The sequence below is a fragment of the Cetorhinus maximus genome, chromosome 18 (assembly GCF_964194155.1).
Source record: "Cetorhinus maximus chromosome 18, sCetMax3.hap1.1, whole genome shotgun sequence".
Classification (NCBI taxonomy): Eukaryota; Metazoa; Chordata; class Chondrichthyes; order Lamniformes; family Cetorhinidae; genus Cetorhinus; species Cetorhinus maximus.
This window is the reverse complement of record NC_135896.1, coordinates 72,836,989-72,860,530: the sequence shown is the minus strand read 5'-3', so window position 1 is coordinate 72,860,530 and position 23,542 is coordinate 72,836,989. Positions and strand designations below refer to the sequence as shown.

The 23,542-nt window shown below is 39.4% G+C and overlaps 1 protein-coding gene across 2 annotated transcripts in view; it reads right to left on the bottom strand.

Annotated features, from left to right (window-relative positions):
* The window catches only part of stard9 (StAR-related lipid transfer (START) domain containing 9), a 374,404-nt gene that overhangs the window by 337,984 nt on the left and 12,878 nt on the right, over positions 1-23,542 (bottom strand). For both annotated transcript variants that reach the window (XM_078562913.1, XM_078562914.1), the window contains exons 2-3: positions 21,456-21,525; positions 12,123-12,239 (exon numbers count right to left, since the gene is read on the bottom strand). In XM_078562913.1, coding sequence (XP_078419039.1) covers positions 12,123-12,239; positions 21,456-21,525 — 187 coding nt within the window. The remainder of the gene's footprint in view (positions 1-12,122; positions 12,240-21,455; positions 21,526-23,542) is intronic.

Below are 23,542 nucleotides of genomic sequence, written 5' to 3'. Positions count from 1 at the left end.
ATTAGCACTACTACAACATTATCACTACCCCATCTCCCCACTTCAAGTCCTGCTGTGGCTCAGTTCATAGCACCCTCGCCTTTGAATCAGAGGGTTATGGGTTCATGTCCCACTCCCGGAAACCAAGAACTGTGATTGTACTCGAAAGAGTTGCAATCTGTGACTGTCGATAACTCGAAAGAGTTTTCTCTCAGCTCTAGAGGTGTCAGCTGTGGCTCAGTTCATAGCACCCTCGCCTTTGAATCAGAGGGTTGTGGGTTCATGTCCCACTCCCGGAAACCAAGAACTGTGATTGTACTCGAAAGAGTTGCAATCTGTGACTGTCGATAACTCGAAAGAGTTTTCTAGGATCACCAACAATTTGGAGGTGTCAGCTGTGGCTCAGTTCATAGCACCCTTGCCTTTGAATCAGAGGGTTGTGGGTTCGTGTCCCACTCCCGGAAACCAAGAACTGTGATTGTACTCGAAAGAGTTGCAATCTGTGACTGTTGATAACTCGAAAGAGTTTGAATTTACAGGTTCAGGTGGTCTGGAGGCCTTATAACCCTTCCATATCTCGTTTGCCATTCTGTTGAAGGAGTGGTAGGTTCTGGCTCTTCCTGTTGACTTGGAGGTTGGACTGGCATTTGGGTATGCTTTCATTCTTTTCTTCTATTGCTTCATGTTGTACCGCAGTTGGTCGGTTCGGTGGTTGCATTCATCAGTGGTTGCGGTTACTCTGAATCGTTGGGGTGACGAACCTTGTATTCATCTCCCTGGCGTGTCTTTCTCCTTCTTTCGTCACGTGGGCCATCTCAATGTATGTGAACGCTCACGTTTCAACAATGGAACCATCATTATTTGTACCTGTTCCATAATTTTAGCCAAATTTTTGATTCCTTTCTTCTTTTTCAGTTGTTTTTTTTTGAGCTTACGAGTCTTTGCCAACCTTGGAATTGAGGATAGTTATTTCCTCCTTGTATCTTTGTCTCATCTCTGAAATTTCTTTGTTCCAATCTCGAGCAATCGGTTCATTGAAGACTTTAGTTTAATCGTACATGTTCAAATGTACATACTCAGTTTGAAGCTTGCGTGCCAAATCTTCCAATTCAGCTTTGATACGAACATTTTCTGATTTTGCTTCTTTTTCTTGCTCTGCTTACCACAGGGTTTTTTCCTTGTCATTTACTACTAGCTGCTGGTACAGTTGTCAAACCATGTCTGGGTCTTCGAAAAGGAACTCATTTGGGACTTCTGTCTTGGGGCTGCCCAAAAAGATATATTCCTGGGACTTCAGGAAAGTTCTATGCCTCTCTGGTGTCCTTATGTGGTTTGTTCGGGTGCTGTCTTTTTCCCTTTTGTTGCTTTTCTGAGGGTTTTCTATGCCTCTTTTTAAGCTTTGCAGGCTCTTCCACTTGAGGATTAAAATATTTGTCAAAGGCACTTAATATTTCATCGAAGCCAGTTGAGAACTCATCAATGCACTGCATTAGGATTACTTCGTCAGCAAGTTCACCAAACGAGTATAAAAAGATATTAATCTGGATGTCTTCAGATTTTGTGCTTAGACTTGATGCATTCCGATAATTTAAAAATTCTCTTCTCCAGGACACCCAGTTTTTTGTTAAGTTTGGCCCTGGGATGAGTCCAAACTGATCTGGTTAGTTGCATTTTTGATCCATGGTCATGCAATATTTTTCTGCAGTCACAACTTTAAAAGTCATTGCCCTTTTAAAAATGTGCGTGCCGTAATCATTCTTTTCTCATTGCTTCTTTTGCAGTTACAGCTTTAAGAGCTTACAGGCTTTCAAGATTCCGTCGCCATTCACTATAATACAAAGAATTTCCCGCACTTGCCAATTCTGGCGGGCACCACAAAATGACGATGTCTCTTTTTGAAGGAAGTTTTAAAAAAATAATGGCTGCCTGCTGACTTCTTTTGTACAGCAGTTTGCTTTTCCAAGTAACAAGGTATTTAAATTTGAACATAAGCTTGCTGTTTGCCACGTTGGACAGTCGCAATGTTCGCAAGAGATTTAATTATTTTTATTTCCTCTTTTAAGAGCTTGCAAACCACACGTTAAGGCTGTGAGTTGGGAATTGGGTTTTAGTGACCAGTTTCGTTCAAACGATGCTTCTGACACTGGGTTAGTGAAAGGGCTCTCAGCACTAGCTGCAGCTCACCCTTGCAGGCTTTGTGGACTCTGCATTCTGAAGCTGGACTTCCAAGGGAGATTCAGTGGAGTCATCTGCTGCAGTAAAAATCTCTGCCTTCAGCTTCCAGGCTCTTTTCTCTGGAGCGTTTTCTGGCCAATTTTCTCAGCATCTTCAGCTGCTGTTGGGAGCTTCTCTCAGGTCAGGATTTCTGTTGAAGCTTTTTCTTCCACCTCTTTCCCTACCATCTAGAAGGACAAGGGCAGAAGACACATGGGAACACCACCACCTTCAAGCTCCCCTCCAAACCACACAACATCATGATTTGGAACTATCTCGCGGTTTCTTCACTGTCGTTGAGTCAAAATCTTGGAACTGCCTTCCTAGCTGCACTGTGGGTGTTCCTACAACACATGGACTGCAGTGGTTCAAGAAGGCAATTCAAGGGCAATGAGGGATGAGCAATAAATGATGGTCTTGCCAGAATTGCCCATATCCCATGAACGAATAAACTTTTTAAAGAAATCTTGCTCAACAAGAATCTATCAATTTCACTTTGAAATTTTTAATTGAACCCCCCAGCCCCTAGAGGTTTTTGGGGGAGAGGGTTCTAGAAATGCTTCTTGATATCATCCCTGAACAGTCCAGCCCTGATTTTAAGGATATGCCCCCTTGTTCTGGACACACCCCACCAGAAGAAATAGTTTCTACCTACCTTATAAAATCCTTTACTCACCTTAAACTCCTCAATTAGTTCGCACCTTCTTTTTCTTTTCTAGTCAAGGGAATACAAGCCTAGTCTATGGAACCCGTCCTCATAATTTACCCACTTTTAGCTCCAGTACTGTTCCAGTGAATCTGCGTTGCACCCATTTCAAGCCCAATAAATTCTTCTTGAATAGGTATTAATGAAGAAGCAATGTGTAATGCTGTAAGCATTTGAGATGTTGGTATTGTAAGCAGCATCGGTGCAGTAAAAATTAGTTTTCTGACTCAGTGAGGACAAAAGGATCCCAGGTATGGGCCTCAATCGTTGGCCTGTCCTGAGTTAGATGCTTTCAGCCTGAACAGGGACAAGGGTAAGATACAATTAGCCTCCCTGTACCTGGGTTAGGAAGGGGTGAATAGCCCATGGCCCCCTCCTCCAGAGACTCCTGCTATACATGCCATGTGGGTATCAGGATTGGGCATGGAGGAAAAGCCCATCAACACTCATTGTTGAGATTTACAATGAATAATAGCCAAATGCACTGGGTAGTGAATGTGTCTAGCAAAGGAAATGTGCCACAGTTAGAAATAAATGCCTTCAGGCAAGACAGGAAGGGGAGAAAAAATGGTAAGAAACTTCCCTTTCTTTTTAAACCGAAGCAACATATTTAATTTATAGCCTGCATTGTACAGCAATCACAATGGAACATAATTTAAGTGCATCAAGTATTATTGCTTTGTGAAAAATTAGCATAGCTCCTTTAGAGAAATGTCCTTCTTAATAAGACTTTGTATCGATTTATTAACATTGTATTCATAAAGCCATTATACTCTAAGCACCTATTTGAACTGGTACCTGTTTTAGACCGGTAAGGAAGAGAAGTGCTGAGTTATGCTGTCAGCTCTCTACCAGCCTCTGGTCAGTCAAAAAAAAAGAAACATCTACGACAGGAAAGTAAACCATTCACCAACACTAACAGAATATTTTCCTGGTTGGATCTATTTTACAGTCTCACATTATCCTTAGATAAGCAGGTCTTATGAACAGTTTCTGTTGCTGCTCAGGTGTTTTGATTTATATATTTGAAAAATCTTAGATTTGCATGGACTTCTGGTCCACAAGACGCTGTTGTCAACACTTTCCCTTATAACTTTCCATGTCCACATTTAAAATAGAAATTGCCTACGCAACATTGTCACACTATATTTACATCCGCTTATCATTGGCAATGTTGCAGTGCCTCACCCTGTGATGCAGAGAAACCCCTTTGCTCCAACCAACTTTACTTCCTTTATTCACACTATCAAAGAGCCAGCACAGGCATGAAGGGCTGAATGGCTCTGCGCTCAAGGATTCTTAGTGTCACAGAGTGGTAAGAACATGAAACGTGTTACCACAAGGACTGCCTGAGATGAATAGTTTAAATGCATTTATGGGGAAGCTGAATAAATACATGAGGGGGAAGGGAATAGTGGAAGCGAGGGAGGATAAAGCTTTGTTTAGACCATAAATATCAGCATAGACTAGTTGGACCGAATGGACCGTTTCAGTGCTGTAATTTCTGTGTCATTCTATGTTGATATCATTAAAAAAGTTCTGACTAAAATTAAAGCTCCTAGGTGGTCCAGAAGATTTGCTGCAAACTGGCTACAGTTACATTGCAGCCTATCTACACCCAGTTGGTGTGATCAAAATGGTGTCATCACCTACCAGAATTCAATGTGCCACCAGTTCAGAGGATTCACTCACTATCTATACCTAGCTTTCTAAAGTCATTTATCATGGAACTATGGGCCTTCAAAACATATTCCCAACTTTAATTAAATTTGTTCAATTTCATTGTTTTAACGTTATATCCAAATTTGCAAATGCCTAGAGGAAAAACAAATAAATTGGAGCAAAAGTTGGTTACGAGAGGGGAGAGACAATAGAAGTTTAGGACTGTTTCTAGGAGTGTTTGAAAATGGGTAGTGGTGTTGCAGAGGGGTTTGTTCTGGGACCACCGACTCACTGTATACTTTAATGTTTTGGATATAGAGCTAAAGGGAGCAGAGACCAAACCTGCAGATAATACTAAAATAGGAGGTACAGTAAATAATTGAGGACCAAAGGCATGGGGATAGAGTAGGTTTAGAAATGGGCAAAGAAAGTGACAGATAGAATTTAATGCCAGCAAATGCAAGTGTTATTTTGAAAACATTATAAATTATACTTGAAATTTAGGTGATGTGCAAGGGAAGACGGAATGGGGTTTTCAGGTACACTAGATATGAAAAACAGCTCAAGTGAATAAGGCTACGAGAATAGCTATTCTGGATTTTGTGGCTAGAGGAATGGAATATGTAGTTGAGATGCATCTGTCAATCTATATCAAACTGCCATAAGGCTAGGATTGGAAACTGTGCAGTTTTGGAAACCACACTATTGAACAGATGTTGAGGCTTTAGAGAGTGTATGCCAGGACCCTGCCTGCTATGAGGAAATATAAAAAAAATCAGAACTTCTGTGGCTATTTGCTTTAGAATAGAGGAAATTGCAGGGTGATGGTAGAGATATTTTAAATTATGAAGAGATAGCGTAGGGCAGATGTAAACAAATGCAAAATGAAATGCAAGTGTTTCAGATCTGAAAGCAAGGGATACTTTACCATGTTGTGAGGCTGTGAAATTCACTGCTGGAGTTAGTAGTTGGAGAAGGAGAGACCATGTCAACATTGTAGAGTATGTTTTATTTGTTTTTGAGGAAAGGGGTAAAAGGTGCTGACATGGGATTAGGATCCTTACTTGTGAGCAAGGCAAACATCAGCATGGACTGGCTTGAGGAATTACTTTTTGGTGTTGTAATTTCCAAGCTATTCCATGGAACCTGTTGGCACCTTTGCTAAAGCTCCAATCTCTAAAGCAGGAAAATAAAAACACAGAAACCATCATCCCAATCATTATAATCAGTCTGATTATATTTCTATTTTTCTGTATCAATACCTCTCACAAACAGCCAAAAGCAGCATGCTACATGCTGTTAAATAACAGACTATTCACAAAGTGTTTACAATTCTTGTGCAGAACATGATCCTATTGCACTGCACTAACAGACAGAGAATGTTATCTCATTATGCTGGCTGTACCCAGACTCTGGTTCAAATTAGTTGCGATCGCCTGTAATGGAGACTTTCACCTTCCTTTGTTTCAAAATAAATGTACCTGGTGGGTCAAACCCCCATGTTATATTTACCTTATTAATCCCTTTACAACGCACTCAAAATTACGAATGAAGAAATCTTTGGACCTTCCTAGAGAACAACAAGACTCTCAAAATATATATATATATATATATACAAGCATTGGGATACTTTTCAGCATTAAATGCTTGTGGTGCTGCTAAAACATCTGATGCATAATATAAATTGATCAAGTCAAAACCCTTCTTCATTTCTGACACTCAAGAGTAATATCAATGCCATTAATCTGTAGTGGACCTCCAAGGGTTTCGAACATGCCACACAAACGGCAACTGATAGCAGTCAACAAGCTCAGACTTGTCATCTCTTTGCAAAAAACCACAGGTAGATTAATACTACTTGTTACACAATGCCTTCCGTAAAAAGATATATCAAACATGTTTTGTGCTCTCACAATAACAATATATGAAGATGTGTTATGTATTTATCCATACTAATCAGATAAAGACCATTGATATTGTTCCTATTTCCACACTTGTGAGACACTTAACCCACAGCAACATTGTTGGCAGCACAGCACCTTCTGTCTCATAAGACATACATACAAACGTACATACAAGATAGGAGAAGTAGACCATTTGGCCCGTCAAGCCTGCTCCACCATTAAATAAGATTATGGCTAATCTGTTTGTATTACTAATTCCACATTCCCATCTACCCCCGATAACATTTGATTTCCTTGCCTAACAAGGATCTATCTATCTCTGCCTTAAAAATACTCAATGACCCCGCTTCACCGCCTTCTGAGGCGGAGAGTTCCAAAGTCGCACAATCGTCAGAAAATATTTCTCATCTCTGTCCTGAAAGGGCGCCCCCTAATTTTAAAACAGTGCCCCCTAGTTCTCGATAGAGCTCATCACCATGGCGCAAACTGTGTTCAGCATTGCCTGGTGTGGCTCAGGAGTCCCACTCTGGCATGCAGTGTCTGCTGCAGAGGAAGACAGTGGGCTGAGAAGGTGCATGATTTGCTGGCCTCGGTTTTCTCTGGGCCCTCTTAGATTCATAAACATGTGCAGCACGAGGGAGGCCATTTTGCCCATCGTGTCCGCGCCGGTCAACAAAGATCTGATTACACTAATCCCAATCCCCAGCGCTTGGCCCATAGCCCTGGAGGCTATGGCAACGCAAGTGAATATCTAAATACTTCTTAAATGTTACAAGAGTTCCTAACTCAACCACCCTTTCAGGCAGTGCGTTCCAGACTTCCGCCACCCTCTGGGTGAAAAATTTCTCAACTCCCCTCTTAGCCTTCTACCTTGAATCTATGCCCCCCACCCTGGTTATGAACCCCTCTACTAATGGAAAAAGTGCCTTCATATCCGCCTTATCCACGCCCCTCATAATCTTATACACCTCGATCAACCTTCGTTGCTCCAAGGAAAACTACACCAGCCTATCCAATCTTCCCTCATAGCTCAGACCTTCCAGCCCAGGCAAATCCTGGTTAATCTCCTCTGCACCCTCTCCAGTGCAATCACATCCTTCCTATAATGTGGTGATCAGAACTGCACGTAGTACTCCAGTTGTGGCACAACCAGCATTTTATACAGTTCCAACATAACTTCCTTGATCTTGTATTCTATGCCTTGGTTAATAAAGACAAGTATCCTATATACCTTCCTAACCACCTTATCTACCTGCCCTGATACCTTCAGGGATCTATGGATGTGCACACCAAGGTCCCTCTGATCTTCAGTACTTTCCAGGGTCCTACCATTTATAGTGTAATCCCTTGCCTTGTTAGCCCTCCCCAAGGGCATTACCTCACACTTTTCTAGGTTGAATTCCATTTGCCACTGCTCTGCCCACCTGATCAGTCCATTGATATCCTCCTCACCATTTACCACTCTATCAATTTTCGTATCATCCACGAACTTCTTGATCATACCCCCTACATTTAAGTCCAAATCATTTACGTACACCACAAACAGCAAGGGTCCCAGCACTGAGCCCTGCGGAATCCCACTGGAAACGGACTTCCAGTTACAGAAACATCCCTCTACCAACACCCTCTGCTTCCTTCCTCTCAGCCAATTTTGGATCGAAAGTGTCACTTTGCCTTGGATCCCATGGGCTCTTACTTTCTTGACCAGCCTGCCATGAGGGGCCTTATCAAAAGCCTTGCTTAAGTCCATGTAGACCACATCAAATGCACTACCCTCATCAACACTCCTGGTTACCTCCTCAAAAAATTCGATCAAATTTGTCAAACACGACCTTCCCTTAACAAATCCATGCTGACTATCCCTGATTAATCCATGTCTCTCCAAGTGCAGATATATTCTGTCCCTCAGAATTATTTCTAGTAACTTCCCCACCACCAAGGTTAGACTGACTGGCCTGTAATCTTCTCGGCCAGCTGAGCTTTTCGTTTCTGCTCGCCTCTTCCAATGCTCTTCCAGTCAGCCTCCAGAGGTCATGACCGTCTCCCAGTTGTCAGTGTCAATGTCTACCATCTTCATATCTCTCTTGCAGTGGAGGTATGGATGCCCAGGAGCTCATGACCCAATGGCCAGTTCGCCATACAGAAGGTCTTTGAGTATACGACCGTCAGCCATCCGATGAATTTGGCATAGTTGGCTTAGTAATGAGTGTATGCTGGTACCAATACTAAATGCAATTAACGTGACTTTTTCCAAAACAGAAACTTGGGTGAAGGGACAAATCCCACAATGCAAGACGCCACCAAGATTTAAAGAGCAGATAAGATGATTTGGGATAAATCGAGCAGTATTCAGAGAATGCCAATCTTGGATTTTTAAACCACATAGGTTACAGGAAGAGGGGAAGCATGAGTGAAGCAACAGTTTACAGACTACGGTTGGAGAAGTACCAGAGAAAATCTAAGTTCAGAACGTCCATGCAACCATCAACTTTTTAAGCTGACAGTATCTCAATTAATATGTCTCATTAGTAATCCGTAAGAAAATTTGGCTTTTGTTTTACTAGGATTGTATGTTGGAACATGGGCCACGAGGTTGTCAGTATAGGCACGTCTTTTTCCGTTAGTTGCTCGTGCACAAATTGAGGCAGAAAAGATTTAAGATGAACTGATGGTTTCTGACAGTTTCAGTTACAGATTATACACTGCATTTTTGTCTTTCCCACGAAAATGTTGCATATAAACAAATAAGCTATCAAAATGCAGCTTTTAAAAACTTTCCCTTTTCATCAAAAGAAACATTCAGGTGCATGCCAAGCAGTTGCATTGTGTGAAGGTTTATTTTCTAAGACAAGTTCCTGTTGCTTTCTGTGAGGAGGATGTTCCTTGGTATTAATGAATTAACTGGCATTATTTGAGTTCTGTATTTGTGGAATTGCCAGGGATTGGAAATAAAAGAGAGAACATGCTTGAGTTTTGCTTAACTGAGAAGAAATTACAGATTTCCATATTTAAGATCTCAATAATGTTTGGTTGAGAGTGTGACAGAGACCACTGACCTTCTTGTACTTGCATTAGAATTATAGTAGCATACTGTACAGAACATGGTTATTTGGCCCATTGTGCCTGTGCCAGCTCTTGCAAAGAACAATCCAATTAGACCCACTCCCCTGCTCTATCCCAAAGCCCTGGAATTTTTGTTTCCTTTTCAAATATTTATCCAATTCCCTGGTGAAAGTTAATGTTGATTCTGCTTCAGATAGTGCATTCCAGATCTTCAGAACTCCCTGTATTAAAGAAAAGTCTCATCTGCCTTGTTGGATTTGTTACAACACAGCAGATATATCATCTGGTCCAAAATCCACAAGGGAAACTTGGTTGCGTTATCACAACAGTTTTGCAATTTGTATTTATTTTGAGATGCGTGCACTGAATTCAGAAATAATAACCACCAAGACTTGGGGATTTTAAAAAAATAATTAAAATATTTATTAACAAAAGAAAAGATTTCAAACACATGCACAAGACTACAAATTTCTACTATAATAACTCCTAAAATTCCTAATTAACCTGACTCCCAGTTACATCCCCTTTAAGGCAATGATCTAAAAATAGATTGTAGATTTTAAACAGATCCAGCAAATTAACACAATACCCTGGACAGTGGAATTCCAAATGGCTTTTCTCCAACTTCAGTTTTGGTGCACAGCAGCCTTATGCACAAATACTGGAGGCTTCATTAAGGCTATTTCACACACTTCTGTTAGATCTCACATGGTCTTCTCCTCATACATAGCCCTTTATTCTTCTTTATATATGTTTCTCTCTTTTTAATATGTGAATTCTATTGTTTCATATGTCTTTGAAACTGTATCTTCCTCACAATATAAAACTTTCATGTTGCTACTATTTATTATCTGTAACCTTTGGGAAAAATAAACACATTCCTTAGCCTTACTTATCTGGCTAGTTATAAACAGACTGAGATCCCTTTGAAATCCAAATCTCCCTTCATTCATCTAAAAATTCAAATTCCATTCACACCTTACATGCTAAGCCAGCATCCATGTTTACTCATTAGCATGTCAAGCATCTAGATTCTCGTGATGAGTTAAAGCTTGCAGTCTACTTGACTCCAAATGTAACTAACTCACACACAGACAGACCCAACTATACTTGCCCTCATAAACCTACTTTACAATAAACCAGAAAAATATTACAAAAATTATTATACTTTCATGACACCTCCATCTTTGAGAAAATGAACCGTCATAATTTAAAAAGACGGCTTCATTTTCTTAACCCATCTTATACTACCTACTATACTTTTCTATTACCCACACTATTACATTACCAGATGCATGCAAATTCCTTAAATCTATGTTGTCTGGTTATCAACCCTCCTTTTACTGGAACCAGTTTCTCATGATTTACACTATATTTGTTCACATTTAACACAGAATGCTACCTGGAGGTGAAAAAATTACTGTCAAGTACAATATACTGCACACCCAAGCCAAATTAATCTTCGTCCAAATCATGAGAAAAAAACCCTAAATACTCTTCAGGTGCAACATCATATAAATGAGTGACATCCTTTACCCCATCTCATGCAGTAATACTGCAACAACACCGCCACAAAGAGGAGCAAAAAAATTCAAAAGGGAAATTTGAAACGTTATGTTATAAAGGAGCAATATATTTCTTGCTAAACATAAGACAGCAATCTAATACCTGGGTTCAGGTGGCAAACATAAACTAATCTTGCTTTGCTCTTGTGGTTTACAATATCACCTGCCTACCCCACAAAGCTGATTGGATTACAACCTTAATTCACTGGGGGTTATTAATTATGCACATATTATACACACACACCCGCAATTAATAGGAGTGAAACTGATCTGCAGCAGCAACACAGAACAGGCTCTCAGCAAATCGACAATCCGTTTTACACCCCACTCAATTTTATTTTTCAATTGGCTTGCCGATTCACTACAATCAATTTCATGTGGTCTAGGTCAATTTCACCCTCAACTGGCACAACACATTATCAACTTTGCAATTAAAAAATAAATTACTAATAAATGAGAATTAGCTACCATTAAAAATGCAAAAAAACCTACAAAATGTATTTAGAATCCTAAACATCCAAAACTATATTGTTGTTTTAGATGTATTGATTAAATGTCTGAAAGAAATCACAACAGTGGCAGCTTTAGGAGTGAGTTGATAATTCACCACACCTGAGTCAGCTTGGCTTCACTGGAAAGACTCTCACTTCTGAATCAGAAGGTTGATCATTCAAAGATTCCAGTATATAGCATTCTTAATTGCTCTAACAAAGTCAGCTGTATCTTCTATGCTGTATTGAATCAACATCTGAACTTATACAGCAAGGTTCCATATTAACGGGTGTGAATTTCAATGGATGAGTGCAAATGTACCAGTTCTGCAGCCTGCATTCAGTGCAATTGTGCATTACTTTACCAAAAAAAATGTTCATTCCTGCAGCTACATTTGGTGGAGTTTTTCCAACAGTCTGCATATCAGGCAATCACAATTGTGTTTTAAAACAGTGGACAACAACCATAAGTACACACTTAAAAGAAAAAGAGGTTGCAATGGATAATAAAGGAACTGGATAACTACTCAATACTCACCAGTTCCTGAGGCGCATAGTTGGAAGAGTCAGGATCCACTGACCAGTAACAGTAATCAAAGGTGAACTCTATATTCCGCTCCCTTGTATTCCCAGGACTATCAAGCCGGGAATCCAGCTGGTACAGGATTCAGAAAACAAGAACAGATTTAAAACCAATTTCACTTACCAAATGCACATTTTAAATTATATTCATCGGACCTTTTGAGAGATCTGGCCAATTATACTAATTTTGTGATTGTCAGTTATATTTATCATGGTCTGAAAAGCAGTAACTCATTAAAATGAAAATGAACTGAGGACACACACTCCAAAAAAACTCCAACAAACGTCAGTGTAGAAAAAGTACTTTCATCTCATTGGAATGCTCATGCAAGATCATTAACACCTAAGGCACTCATTATCTATGGCTCACACTCATGGATCATTCCCATCATATTGGAATAATATTCTAATTGCTGACTAATTTTATTGATGAAAAAGCGTTCTTACAAAAGTGCACCTTTTTAAAAGGAAGTTCAATCTGAAAAAATAAATGTCCAAGGATGCACAACATAATTTCTTTCAATGCAATAATACTGAATAAATCTATTGAGATGTGTCACATAACAGTGCCACATGTTATAAAACCAAACATATTTGAGATCTTAATATACTATTTCCTGTTATGAAGCTGATATAAATTAAAACATTACAGTTGAAAGGAGATGGAAAAATCCAAGTGTCGGTCACCCCAAGCTGCTTGTTCAGCAAATCCTGACTACTGCTTGTGGCACTGTTGGAGGCCAGGAACAAATGTCTAGCTTCATCCTTCCAACTAGGGGAAGGACACAGCACCGGAACATATCAAAAAGAATTTAAACAGATAGGGAAATAAATAGTTTTTGAATTCTTTATCTTGAATTTCTAGTTCACTAAGTGTAAATTTTGTTTCAATTTGAAACATTTCAATATTATCAACACAGCCAGCCACGGCTACATATACAACACCAGCTCTGAAGAAGTCATATGGACTCGAAATATTAACTCTGTCTTTCCACAAATGCTGTCAGATTTCCAGTATCTGCAGTATTTTGCCTTTATCTTAAGGCTACTTATATATAGTTGCAGCAAATTTCATTATAGACCCCAATATATAAAAATCAACAAATGACAATACAAAATCCATGGCTAGTGACTTATGTTTTTGTCAAACTGACAAATCCATGTAAACTCTTGTCAATTAACAAGGAACAGCAGACAAAGGATGGTGACATGTACTGACTGAAATACAACAGACAACTTTCCTTTTTGGTTAATTAAAAATGAGTGATCATTACCCACATCTGAACAAGTAGCTACTTAAAAATATAGCACTCTGGCTCATAGACAAAACCCACTGTTTTATCAGCGGACAATGCTATCCTCAATTAAATTTAATCCTGGAATGCGTGCTTTAACACCAAAGTCTTAATAACCTGTAAAACTGTGTCAAATAATTGAATTCTGGAATTCTATAAACTCAGTTATTCAACACTTCTAACAAGGAGCAACACAGGAAGATTTTATACATGGCATTGAACATGTGACAGGGTTATAGCTTGTCTCTGATCCACACTCTCTTCAAGCGCAACTTCCCAGTAGGAGTGCAAGAACACTGAGTTTATCTGCATATTTTACTGAAAACCACAAATTACTCAAGAAATAAATACATATTATTCCCAATTAGCTTTACAACGTGGAATAGATTACATTATGCTGCATTTATACTAGATTGACACGTCAAGTGTATTACAGGTAGCAAGTTATATGCTACATACGCAGCTGCAGTTTATAAAACAAAAGAATAATGGGAGATGGGGGCAATATGGGAGATGGAGCTCTGACAAGCTGCACATGACATTGTTATGTCCGAGATTCTTTAATCAATAAGTTATTGGCCTGAACAAGTATTGGTTGCGTTATTTTTATTCAGCTATCTCTGCAGGGATTAATTCACAATCTTCATGCATTGAGTTTGATTGGACAAAAGTACAGCATTTAATCCACTCTGGGAAATACACTATATAAATAAATTAAATACCCTTGAGTGATTCCATGGCTATATCATCCTGCAGTTAAAAAGACAGCCGAACTGGTGAGCCTTTTATCGGATTATGGTCTTTCAATCACTCCATTATTCATTATTTAATAGAATTAATCCATGTGCAGTTGAAAAAGTTCTAAAGGTGAACTTTTTAGTAGATTTTCTTCATCGTGACATTTATTTCCTTTCTAATTTGTTCAGTAGTTAGGATTGTATGTCTAAATTTGCCTAATAAGCATAGACTGTCGCCTGGATCCACTGAGGAATCTTACAATCCCTGATATACAATCAGCAACCAAACCCTCCAGAAAGGGGGAATTATTCCTGCTGAGCACTAGACTACTGAAATCAAAAAGCATCATTCTTTACAATACAGCTGAACACAGTTTGCAGAGGTACAATATGTTTTTATAGGACAAACTACTCCTCAAAATGTTTCCTCCTAAAGAGAGTTTTAGCAAACTGGGGGAAGAAAAATCTGATCAATTCTTTTGTCATAATTATTTCAATGAGGTGCAGTTGAGTGTACAGCAACACGGTAAATCAGAACCTTAAGTACTTACTATCAGTTTTCCCAGGTGAATGGGTATTGTGGCTGAAGGCACTGAAGTGTGTGCTATACATCAATCTTAAAAGTCCGTCAGCTCCCAGTTCTGGACAGAGTAGATAGGGGGAAACTGTTCCCACTCATGAAAGGATCAAGAACGAGGGGGCACAGATTTAAAGTAATTGGCAAAAGAAGCAAAAGCAATGAGGGAAAACTTTTTCACACAGCAAGTGGCTGGGATCTAGAATTCGCTGTCTGACAGTGTGGTGGAGGCAGGTTCAATCGAGGTATTCAGAAGGGAATTAAACTGTTATGTGAAAAGGAAGAATGTTCAGGATTATAGGGAGATGGCAAGAGAATGGCACCAGGTGAATTGTTCATTTGGAGAGCTGGTGCAGACACAATGGACCGAATGGCCTTCTTCTGCGCTGTAACAATTGAGTGTTGGATTCCTCATCTTTAAGCTAGTACACAGCACTCTACATTGGGCCCAATAGGGGAACTTATGTTTTATTACGACACAGTTCTGTTTTCTGCATTCTATTACAGGTCAGGAGACTTTAATACAGAGGGAAATATTTGATTTGATAATCATGCAAGAGCCATAATTACCACATTTGTCCTCTCATGTGCACATAAAAGATGTCATAACATTTCTCAAAGAAAATCAGGGGAGTTCTTTCTGGTGTCCTTGCCAATAGTTATCCTCAACCAACATCACTGAACAACAAATTATCTGGTCATTATCTCAACTGCCATCGTGGGAGCTTGTTGTGCACAAATTGGCTGCGATGTTTGGCCGTAAAGTATTCTGGGACCTCCCAAATTCGTGAAATTCAAGTCTTTCTTTTTTGCCCTATATATTCCTCAAAACAACTCTCGATATATGTATTGCAATTGTAGGCTGCAGGGAGAAGCTGAAAAGCTACACTGAAAGTAGCCAAGTCATAAGTAGGTTAAAAGACAAACCTGTCAAGCTACACTCGTTCCTTCTTTATCTAGTATAAATAACTATCTTCCAACTTGGCTTCACTTCTTACTCAACATTTGAGGGAGATGGTGATGTAATCTAGTAATCCAGGGGCCCAGGCTAATGCCCTGGGGACATGGGTTCAAATTCCACTACAGCAGCTGGTGCTATTTAAAATTCAATTAATAACAACCTGGAATACAATGCTAGTCTCGGTAATGGCGACCATGAATCTATCAATTGTTGTAAAAACCCATCTAATTCACTGATGTCTCTTTCAGGAAGGAAATCTGCCATCCTTACCTGGTCTGGCCTGTATGTGACCCCAAACACAGAGTAATGTGGTTGACTCTTAACTCTGAAATGGGCTAGCAAGCCATTCAGTTCAACGGCAATTAGGAATGGGCAATAAATGCTGGCCTTGCCATCAACGCCCACATCCCATCAAAGGATAAAGGGGAAAAAAAAACTTTTTCCATTTCTACTCACCTAAGGCGGGTCAGAAAGTGGCAGCAGTCTAGTCATGGCTTACAATGGAAAATTCATTCAAGACCTTGTGAGGGCAAATGACATGGCAACAAACCTGGGAAATTCCACACTTACCACAATGACAACAAATTACTTATCTGTTTCATGGCACACTGCTGTTAAACATTCGGATTTTTTTTAAATTGCCAAGTACTGCCCCCACAGGACAACTTTATTCAAGAATATATCAGTAACTCCTAAAAATGGAAATGAAAGAACTACCCAAGTAAATAATGCTGACAACTGAAGGCAAACAGAATCTTTGGCTTCATATCTGAATGTAATTGATGTAATGTACAATTCTATTACAGAACATGCCCTGCGTATTTTTCTTTTCAGATACTGATCCCATTCCCCTTTAAGTGCCATTTTGAATCTGGCTCCACCACACTTTCAGGCATTGCATTCCAGATCCTAACCACTCCCTCTGTAAAAAATATATTCCTCATTTTATCATTGCTTCTTTTGCTAATGACTTTAAATCTGTGCCCTCTCGTTTTCAATCCACCAATGGGGACAGTTTCTCTATATCTACTCTGTCCAGACACCTCATGATTTTGAATACTTCTATTAAATCTCTCTCAACATTCTATTCTCCAAGGAGAACAGTCCCAACTCCTCTAATCTATGTAACTGAAGTTCCTCTTCTCTGGAACCATTCTCATGAATCTTTTCTGCACCTTCTCTAATGCTTTCACATCCTTCCTAAAGTGTGTTAGCCAGAACTGGATGCAATATTCCAGTTGAGGCCAAATCAGTGTTTTATACAGATTTACTGTAACTTACTGGCTTTTGTGTTCTATGTCCATATTTATAAAGCCCAGGAACTCATACACTTCATCAACCGCTCTCTCAACCTGTCCTGCCACGTTCAATGATTTGTGCGCATATACCCCCAGCTTCTGCAATTCCTTTAGAATCATGCCTTTTATTTTATATTGTCTCTCCACATTCTTCCAACAAAAATGAATCAACTTCACACTTGTCCACGTAAAACCTGTTTTTGTCCATTTGAAATTTAATATTACCCTCCTCACAGTTCACAATATTTCCAAATTTTGTGTCATCTGCAAATTTTGAAAGATGGAGAGACAGTGATTTCACTGATTGGCAAGATAGTAAAAAGACGGGGAAAATTAAGGGAGGCGGTTAGAAGAAAAAAATCCTATGCAAAGAGCGTGGTTAGAATATGGAATTCTCTTCATACAGCATTGCTGATAGAAACTTAGAAACGAAGGAAGCCATTCGTCCTCTCAAGCCTGGTCTGCCATTCAATTAGATCATGGTTGACCTGTATCAGTTGGAACTCAGTTGGTAGCACTCTTGCCTCTGAGTCACTAAGTTCCAGGTTCAAGTTCCACTCCTGGGATCAAGAACAAAAATTAAGGTTGACACTCCCATGCAGTACTGAGGGAGTGCTGCATTGTTGGAGGTGCAGTCTTTTGGATGAAGTGTTAAATATCTGCCCATTCAGGTGGACATAAAAGATCCCATAGCACTATTTCGAAGAAGAGGAGGGGAGTTATTGCCAGTGTCCTGGCCAATATTCATTCCTCAACCAACCTCACAAAAAGAGATTACTTATCATCACACTGCTATTTGTGGGAGCTTGCTGTCAGCAAATTGCCTCTGTGCTTCCTACCTTTACTACAGTTCAAAAGAACTTAATTTGCTGTAACTGTTTTGAGATGTCTGGTTGTCATGAAAGGCACTACAGATACGCAAGTCTTTTTGTATCTTAAATCCATCTACCCACCTTGGTTCTGTAACTCTTAATGCCCTGCTCAAGAAAAATCCATCAATCTCGGTTTTATACTTTCAATTGACGCCCAGCTGCAACAGATTTCTGAGGAGAGTGTTCCAGATTTCCATTACCCTTCAGGGAGTGTTTCCTGACATCACCCCTGAATGGCTTAGCTCTAATTTTAAGGAATTTCTGGACTCCCCACCACCACCTCTCCCCAACCACCACCCAAAAAGGAAATAGTTTCTCTCTAGCTACCTCATCAACTCCTTTAACCACCTTGAACACCTCAATTAGATCAGTCCTTAATCTCCTATATTCAAGGGAATACAAGCCAAGTGCATGCAACCTATTTTCATATTAAATACTTTCAACCCTGGTATCATTCTGACGAATCTACACTTCACTTCCTTGAAGGTCATAACTAGGGTGCAGTGCAATACAGTATTCCAGAGCTCTGTGTGGTTGTAACATAACTTCCACACCTTTGTATTCTGGGTCACTTGAGATAAATACCAATATTCCATTCATCTTTTAAGTTTTTTTTGTACCTGCTCATTAGATTTTGGTGATTTCTATACTTGGACCACAATTTCTCTGATCATCCATAGTCCTTATCTTCTCGCTATTTGACCTATCCTTCTTGGACCTGAAGCAGATGACCTCCGACTTTCTTACACTGAACTCCATCTGCTAGAGTTTTACCCACTCACTTAATCTGTCAACGTCCCTTTGTAACTTTCTGCTCCAAGCTACACCACTTACTGTGCCACCTTAGTGCTGTCAGCAAACTTAGATATAAAACTATCTATTCCCACAGAAGTCATTAATAAATATAGTGAAAGGTTGTAAAACATTACTAATCCCATCCCAATTTGAGTACATATCCATTATTCTTATTCTGTGCTTTACCTCCGAACCAATTCTCTATCCAAGCCAACAGGTTGCTTCTAATGCCATGCACTCTTGTTTTTGTTAACAGTTTCTCATGTAGAGTGATTCAAAGATCATAAGTTACTTTAAAAAGGGAATTAGTTACTTGCTGGAATAAGAACTTTTTTTTTTAAAAAGGGTAAGGCAAGGGAGCAAGAGAGTGGGATCAAACCAACTGCCATATATGTGGAGAAAATGGTTTGGCGCAAATCTCTTGAGTTAAATGGCCTGTTTATGTTCTGTAATGTCCTTTGGTTGGCTTTTAAGGCGTGGATTAAGAAATTAAGAACTATTCCCCAGGTCTTTCTTAACCTTCCTCTAATTCTAATGCATAAAACTATAAATGGACTTTATTTTGGCTCAGATTTTCGCTCGATCATGGAATCTCTACGCACCTGCCAAAGTGATGGCAGGATCTCCATTTCTAATAGATCCAATTTTCACCAATAGGTGAAAGGGGCCAGGGCATGACTCACACATGGAGGAAACCTGAACTCAGCAGGACCATTTGAACTCAGTGCCAAGTTCAAACATACCCCATTTTCGCTGTAGCAAGGGCCTTAGCACGGAGCGTTGGAATTACATAGTGTTAGAGTAGATGTAAATGCCCTTGAAGGGTGAATAAGTTCTCTCGAACTGTCAAGCTATGAAGTTATTTACACCCCATCTCTTTAAAAAAACAGCCTGCCTGCATCAGTGAGAAGTTAAAAAAAACTGTTTTAGCAGTCACAATAACTGTTTTTGGCATTACCAAGGGCTATCATTATGTCATTATTAATGCTTCGCTGCTTTCCATAACATACCATTATCACTGCAGGGAGTTCCAAGTTCACAGTTTGATTGATAGCTCAAAGAGGTTATTAAAGAGTAGCTGTCTTTGGTGTGGGGTTATGAATTTAAGTCTGTTGATAAGGGATTAAGTACTTGAGGGGATTTTAAAGTTTTGAATGGACTTTCATGAATGCAAGATTTTTTTAAATATAGTGAAGGCTACAATAGATACTTAGAACTTTATTTTATTTCATCTCAACATGGCTCTGGAGGATACTGGGTGAATTGGCATGGAGGATGTAAGGGTAAAGGATGGTGGGTGGGCTGGCATGAGTAGGCATTAAGTTAGAAAGGAAACTATAAGGAGCTATGGTGGTGGGTGAGTAGCATGAGTCGGCTGAGTTGTAATTAAGTTGGCATGGGCTATAAGGGGCGCTAGTGGATGGGGAGCATGGGTTGGCATAGATGGGCCATGGAAGTGGGTGGGGAGCGATGAGCAGCTGTGAGGGGTGAGGGCTAGAGGGCCTAAAATATGAGCAACTAACTGGAATGAAGTCCCCCAGACTTGAGGCAGGCCTGTTAAACAGGCAGCCTCGGCCCTCAGCTGCCCCAGTGGCCATCTCCAATCTGCATCCGGGGCGCTGGACCCAACTCCATCCCGCACCCTGCCCCTGGAACGAAGATCCCGCCATTGGTTTCTCTCGAGGCAGTTGTGGCAAGCCATGAAATTTCCTGATTCGTGCTACTTGCCTGGGCAACGAAAATCTGGGCCTTTATGAGAGGTTCGACTAACTTTAACCCTGTAAGTAGAAGGACAGAAAGATATCTATTCCTTACATGGTTTGGGTCCTCAATGAAGTATTTAAATTATAAGGGTTATATGTAGTTCAGTGTCTGTAATGTAGGAATGGTGCATTGGTTTGTAACTTTAATAGATGTTAATTCAATATTTCTTCGTTTCATATTACTTTCACGATTTCTCTGTTAACTTGTTGAATTTTTTAAAATCTATATGTGAATTTTTCAATGAAGGTCACACTTCAATTCAGCCTTCAGGCTGCAAACATGTTTCTTGAATAAAATACTATTATTATTTAAAGGTCTGATTTCCACGCCACACCCTAAAGCGTATATCAAAGCTGTTGAGAGTTTTCAGCATTCAATGGGTTAAAGTTCCTATGTCAAGAATTCTTTCCCGAGCTCAGGCTTCCTGTTTACCCTAACTACTCTCAGCCACTAACAATACTTATGAAAGAAAGCATCACAATTAGTCATATCAGAATTAGACATGGAGAACAATTCTCCAGATATTTTTAAACAATGGAAATCCTCAAGGACAAAGTATAAATTTCACTCTAAACTGTCTAAACTATTTACTGCTCAAAAAAGTTTATTATCTTTCATAATACTAAATTAAAAAGTAATTCTACATGAAAAATTACAAATGGAAGAGCAGAGAAATGGGACTAATTAGATAACTCTTTCAAATGGGACAAACTAGACAACTCTTTCAAAAAGCTAGCACAGGCACAATGGGGTGAATGACCTCCTTCTGTACTGTAAGATACTATGCCCAGTATATCAAAAAAAGATCTGCAAATGTTTTTCTTATGTTTACATGCATGAAACTCCTAATCAGAAAGGCTCTTTTGTCAAAACAATTGTATTCAATAGAACAATGGTGAGAATTTTAATATTTACAGACTAAATCCTCAATTTATCTGAATTAGAATACCCTGCCACTTGAAGTACAGTTCCAAATAGAGGGACTCTTACCTTCATATTTCTGATGCTGGCTGTCTTGTCATCCACATGCACAATTATACTTGATCCTTCCGCATTTTCTCTGAAGGAGACACACATGGATATAAGTAAATATACCTTACAAAGGCAGTTTTGATGCCAGGAAATACATTGTATGTACAAGGATAAAGCCGAGATTGCATTTCAAAATTCAGTCTAACATGCTAGGTTTCCTTTTTGTCATTTGTACTTGAGCAATTCTAACAAAATATTTTTAATCCATTGCATTGCACAATTTCCCAAACATGCCTTGAAAAACTATCCCAAAACATGAATTTCACAAAAAAAATAACATCAAGTTACATGAATGTAATCCACCCATCCTCCCATCCATCTGATTGAAGCACTGTTCTGGTACAATAACCAGATTGCTAAAACCATTTAGAAAGGATGCAATAACTTTTGTTTCACAACCATTAATGCTATCATTTCCGTGAATATACAAGAATAAACCCCATTTTAAAATTGCTCTTACATGTGTGGCTCATAACATAATTATGGTTTTCATCTACAATCTACAATAACACAAATAATCTTTAATTACCTTCAGTTGGCACCTAGAGTGTTCAATTAGTTTACAACTCAACACCTAACCAAAAGGTCCCTTAAGTCTCAGGACTACCTTAGTTTGGGGGTTACTTGTATTTATCACAGTCACTGCATGGAAAGGAAAATTCAGATCAGAGAGAAGAAACAGAACCCAAAGCTGTTGGCTAGTCATAGCAAGACACTTGCATTTGAAACCATATCATCTCCTGGCAAAATTAGATTACAAGAGAAAAGGAGTGGGAGAAATCATTTTATTAAATTTAAAAATATCTGTACTTTTCAAATGGGGATGCTTTAAAAACAGTTAAAAGAACAAACCTGCATTTGTATTGTGCCTTTCACATCCTCGGGACATCCCAAACCACTTCTCCCTAAAAGGAATTGCTTTTGAAATGCAGTCACTGTTGGGTCTGTAGAAAAATGTGCCAGCCAATTTCTGCACAGCAAAATCCCACTAAAAGCAATGTCCAGATTATCTGTTTTAGTGATGTTAGTTAAGGGATAATTGTTGGCCTGGACACTGAAAGAGCTCCCCTGCTCTTCTTCAAATAGTACCATGGGAACTTTGTTCATTGTATACGAATTGGATGTTAACTGTATCAGATGGTGGCCAATAACTGACAATTCACTCGTGCTCCTATATATTGTGGCAAACCGAAACTATGTTGGTTGGGTTTGTCTCTCTAAATAATGTGTGTGTAAAGATTAGTCTTATTTTATCCTTCACTGCCTATCTTGCTTAGTTATAACAATTTTTTTGTCCACAAGAGGACAAACACGGCCTCTGTTTAACATTTCATCTGAAAGGTGACATCTCTGACAATGAACAGATTATGTGCTCTTGTCCTGAATGATAAGTGCTAACATTAAACCAAGCTGACACTAAAGGTATGAAACATTCATTATAATTCAGATGGTTTATGTCAACTGATGTGTTATCCTAAGAATTTGAACAGTGATAAATGCCAGTTTTAGGACGTTAGATAATCAACATCAATTGAGTGTCTTCCAAACCCATATGCTCCCTATCACAAAGTCCACCTCCTATCCCTGCCAAGCCCATCAAGCCCATGCCTTTACCACCTCTGGACTTGACTATTCCAATGCTCTCTTAGTCTGGCCTTCTGTCCTCCACTTTCTGTAAATTTGAGCTCATCCAAAACTGCTGCCTGCATCCTATCCTGCAATAGGATCTGCTCAGCTATCACTCTTGAGCTTGCTCCTGGTACCCTAGTGTCACCAATTTAACATTTTTATCCTCATGCTTAAATCCCTTCATGTCCTCACCTCTCCATATCTGCAACCTTCTCCAGTCCTACAAGCCTCCCAGAATTCTCCATTCTTTGAATTCTGATGCTCTGCCTTGCCCTTCCTTTTGCCTACGCTCCAGCATTGGCAGCTCTGCTTTCGGTCACCTGAGTTTAAAACTCTGGAATTTCCTCTCAAACATTCTACTTCTTCTTTAAGGCCGTCCTTAAAACTTTCCTCTTGGGCCATTGTTTTAGTCACCC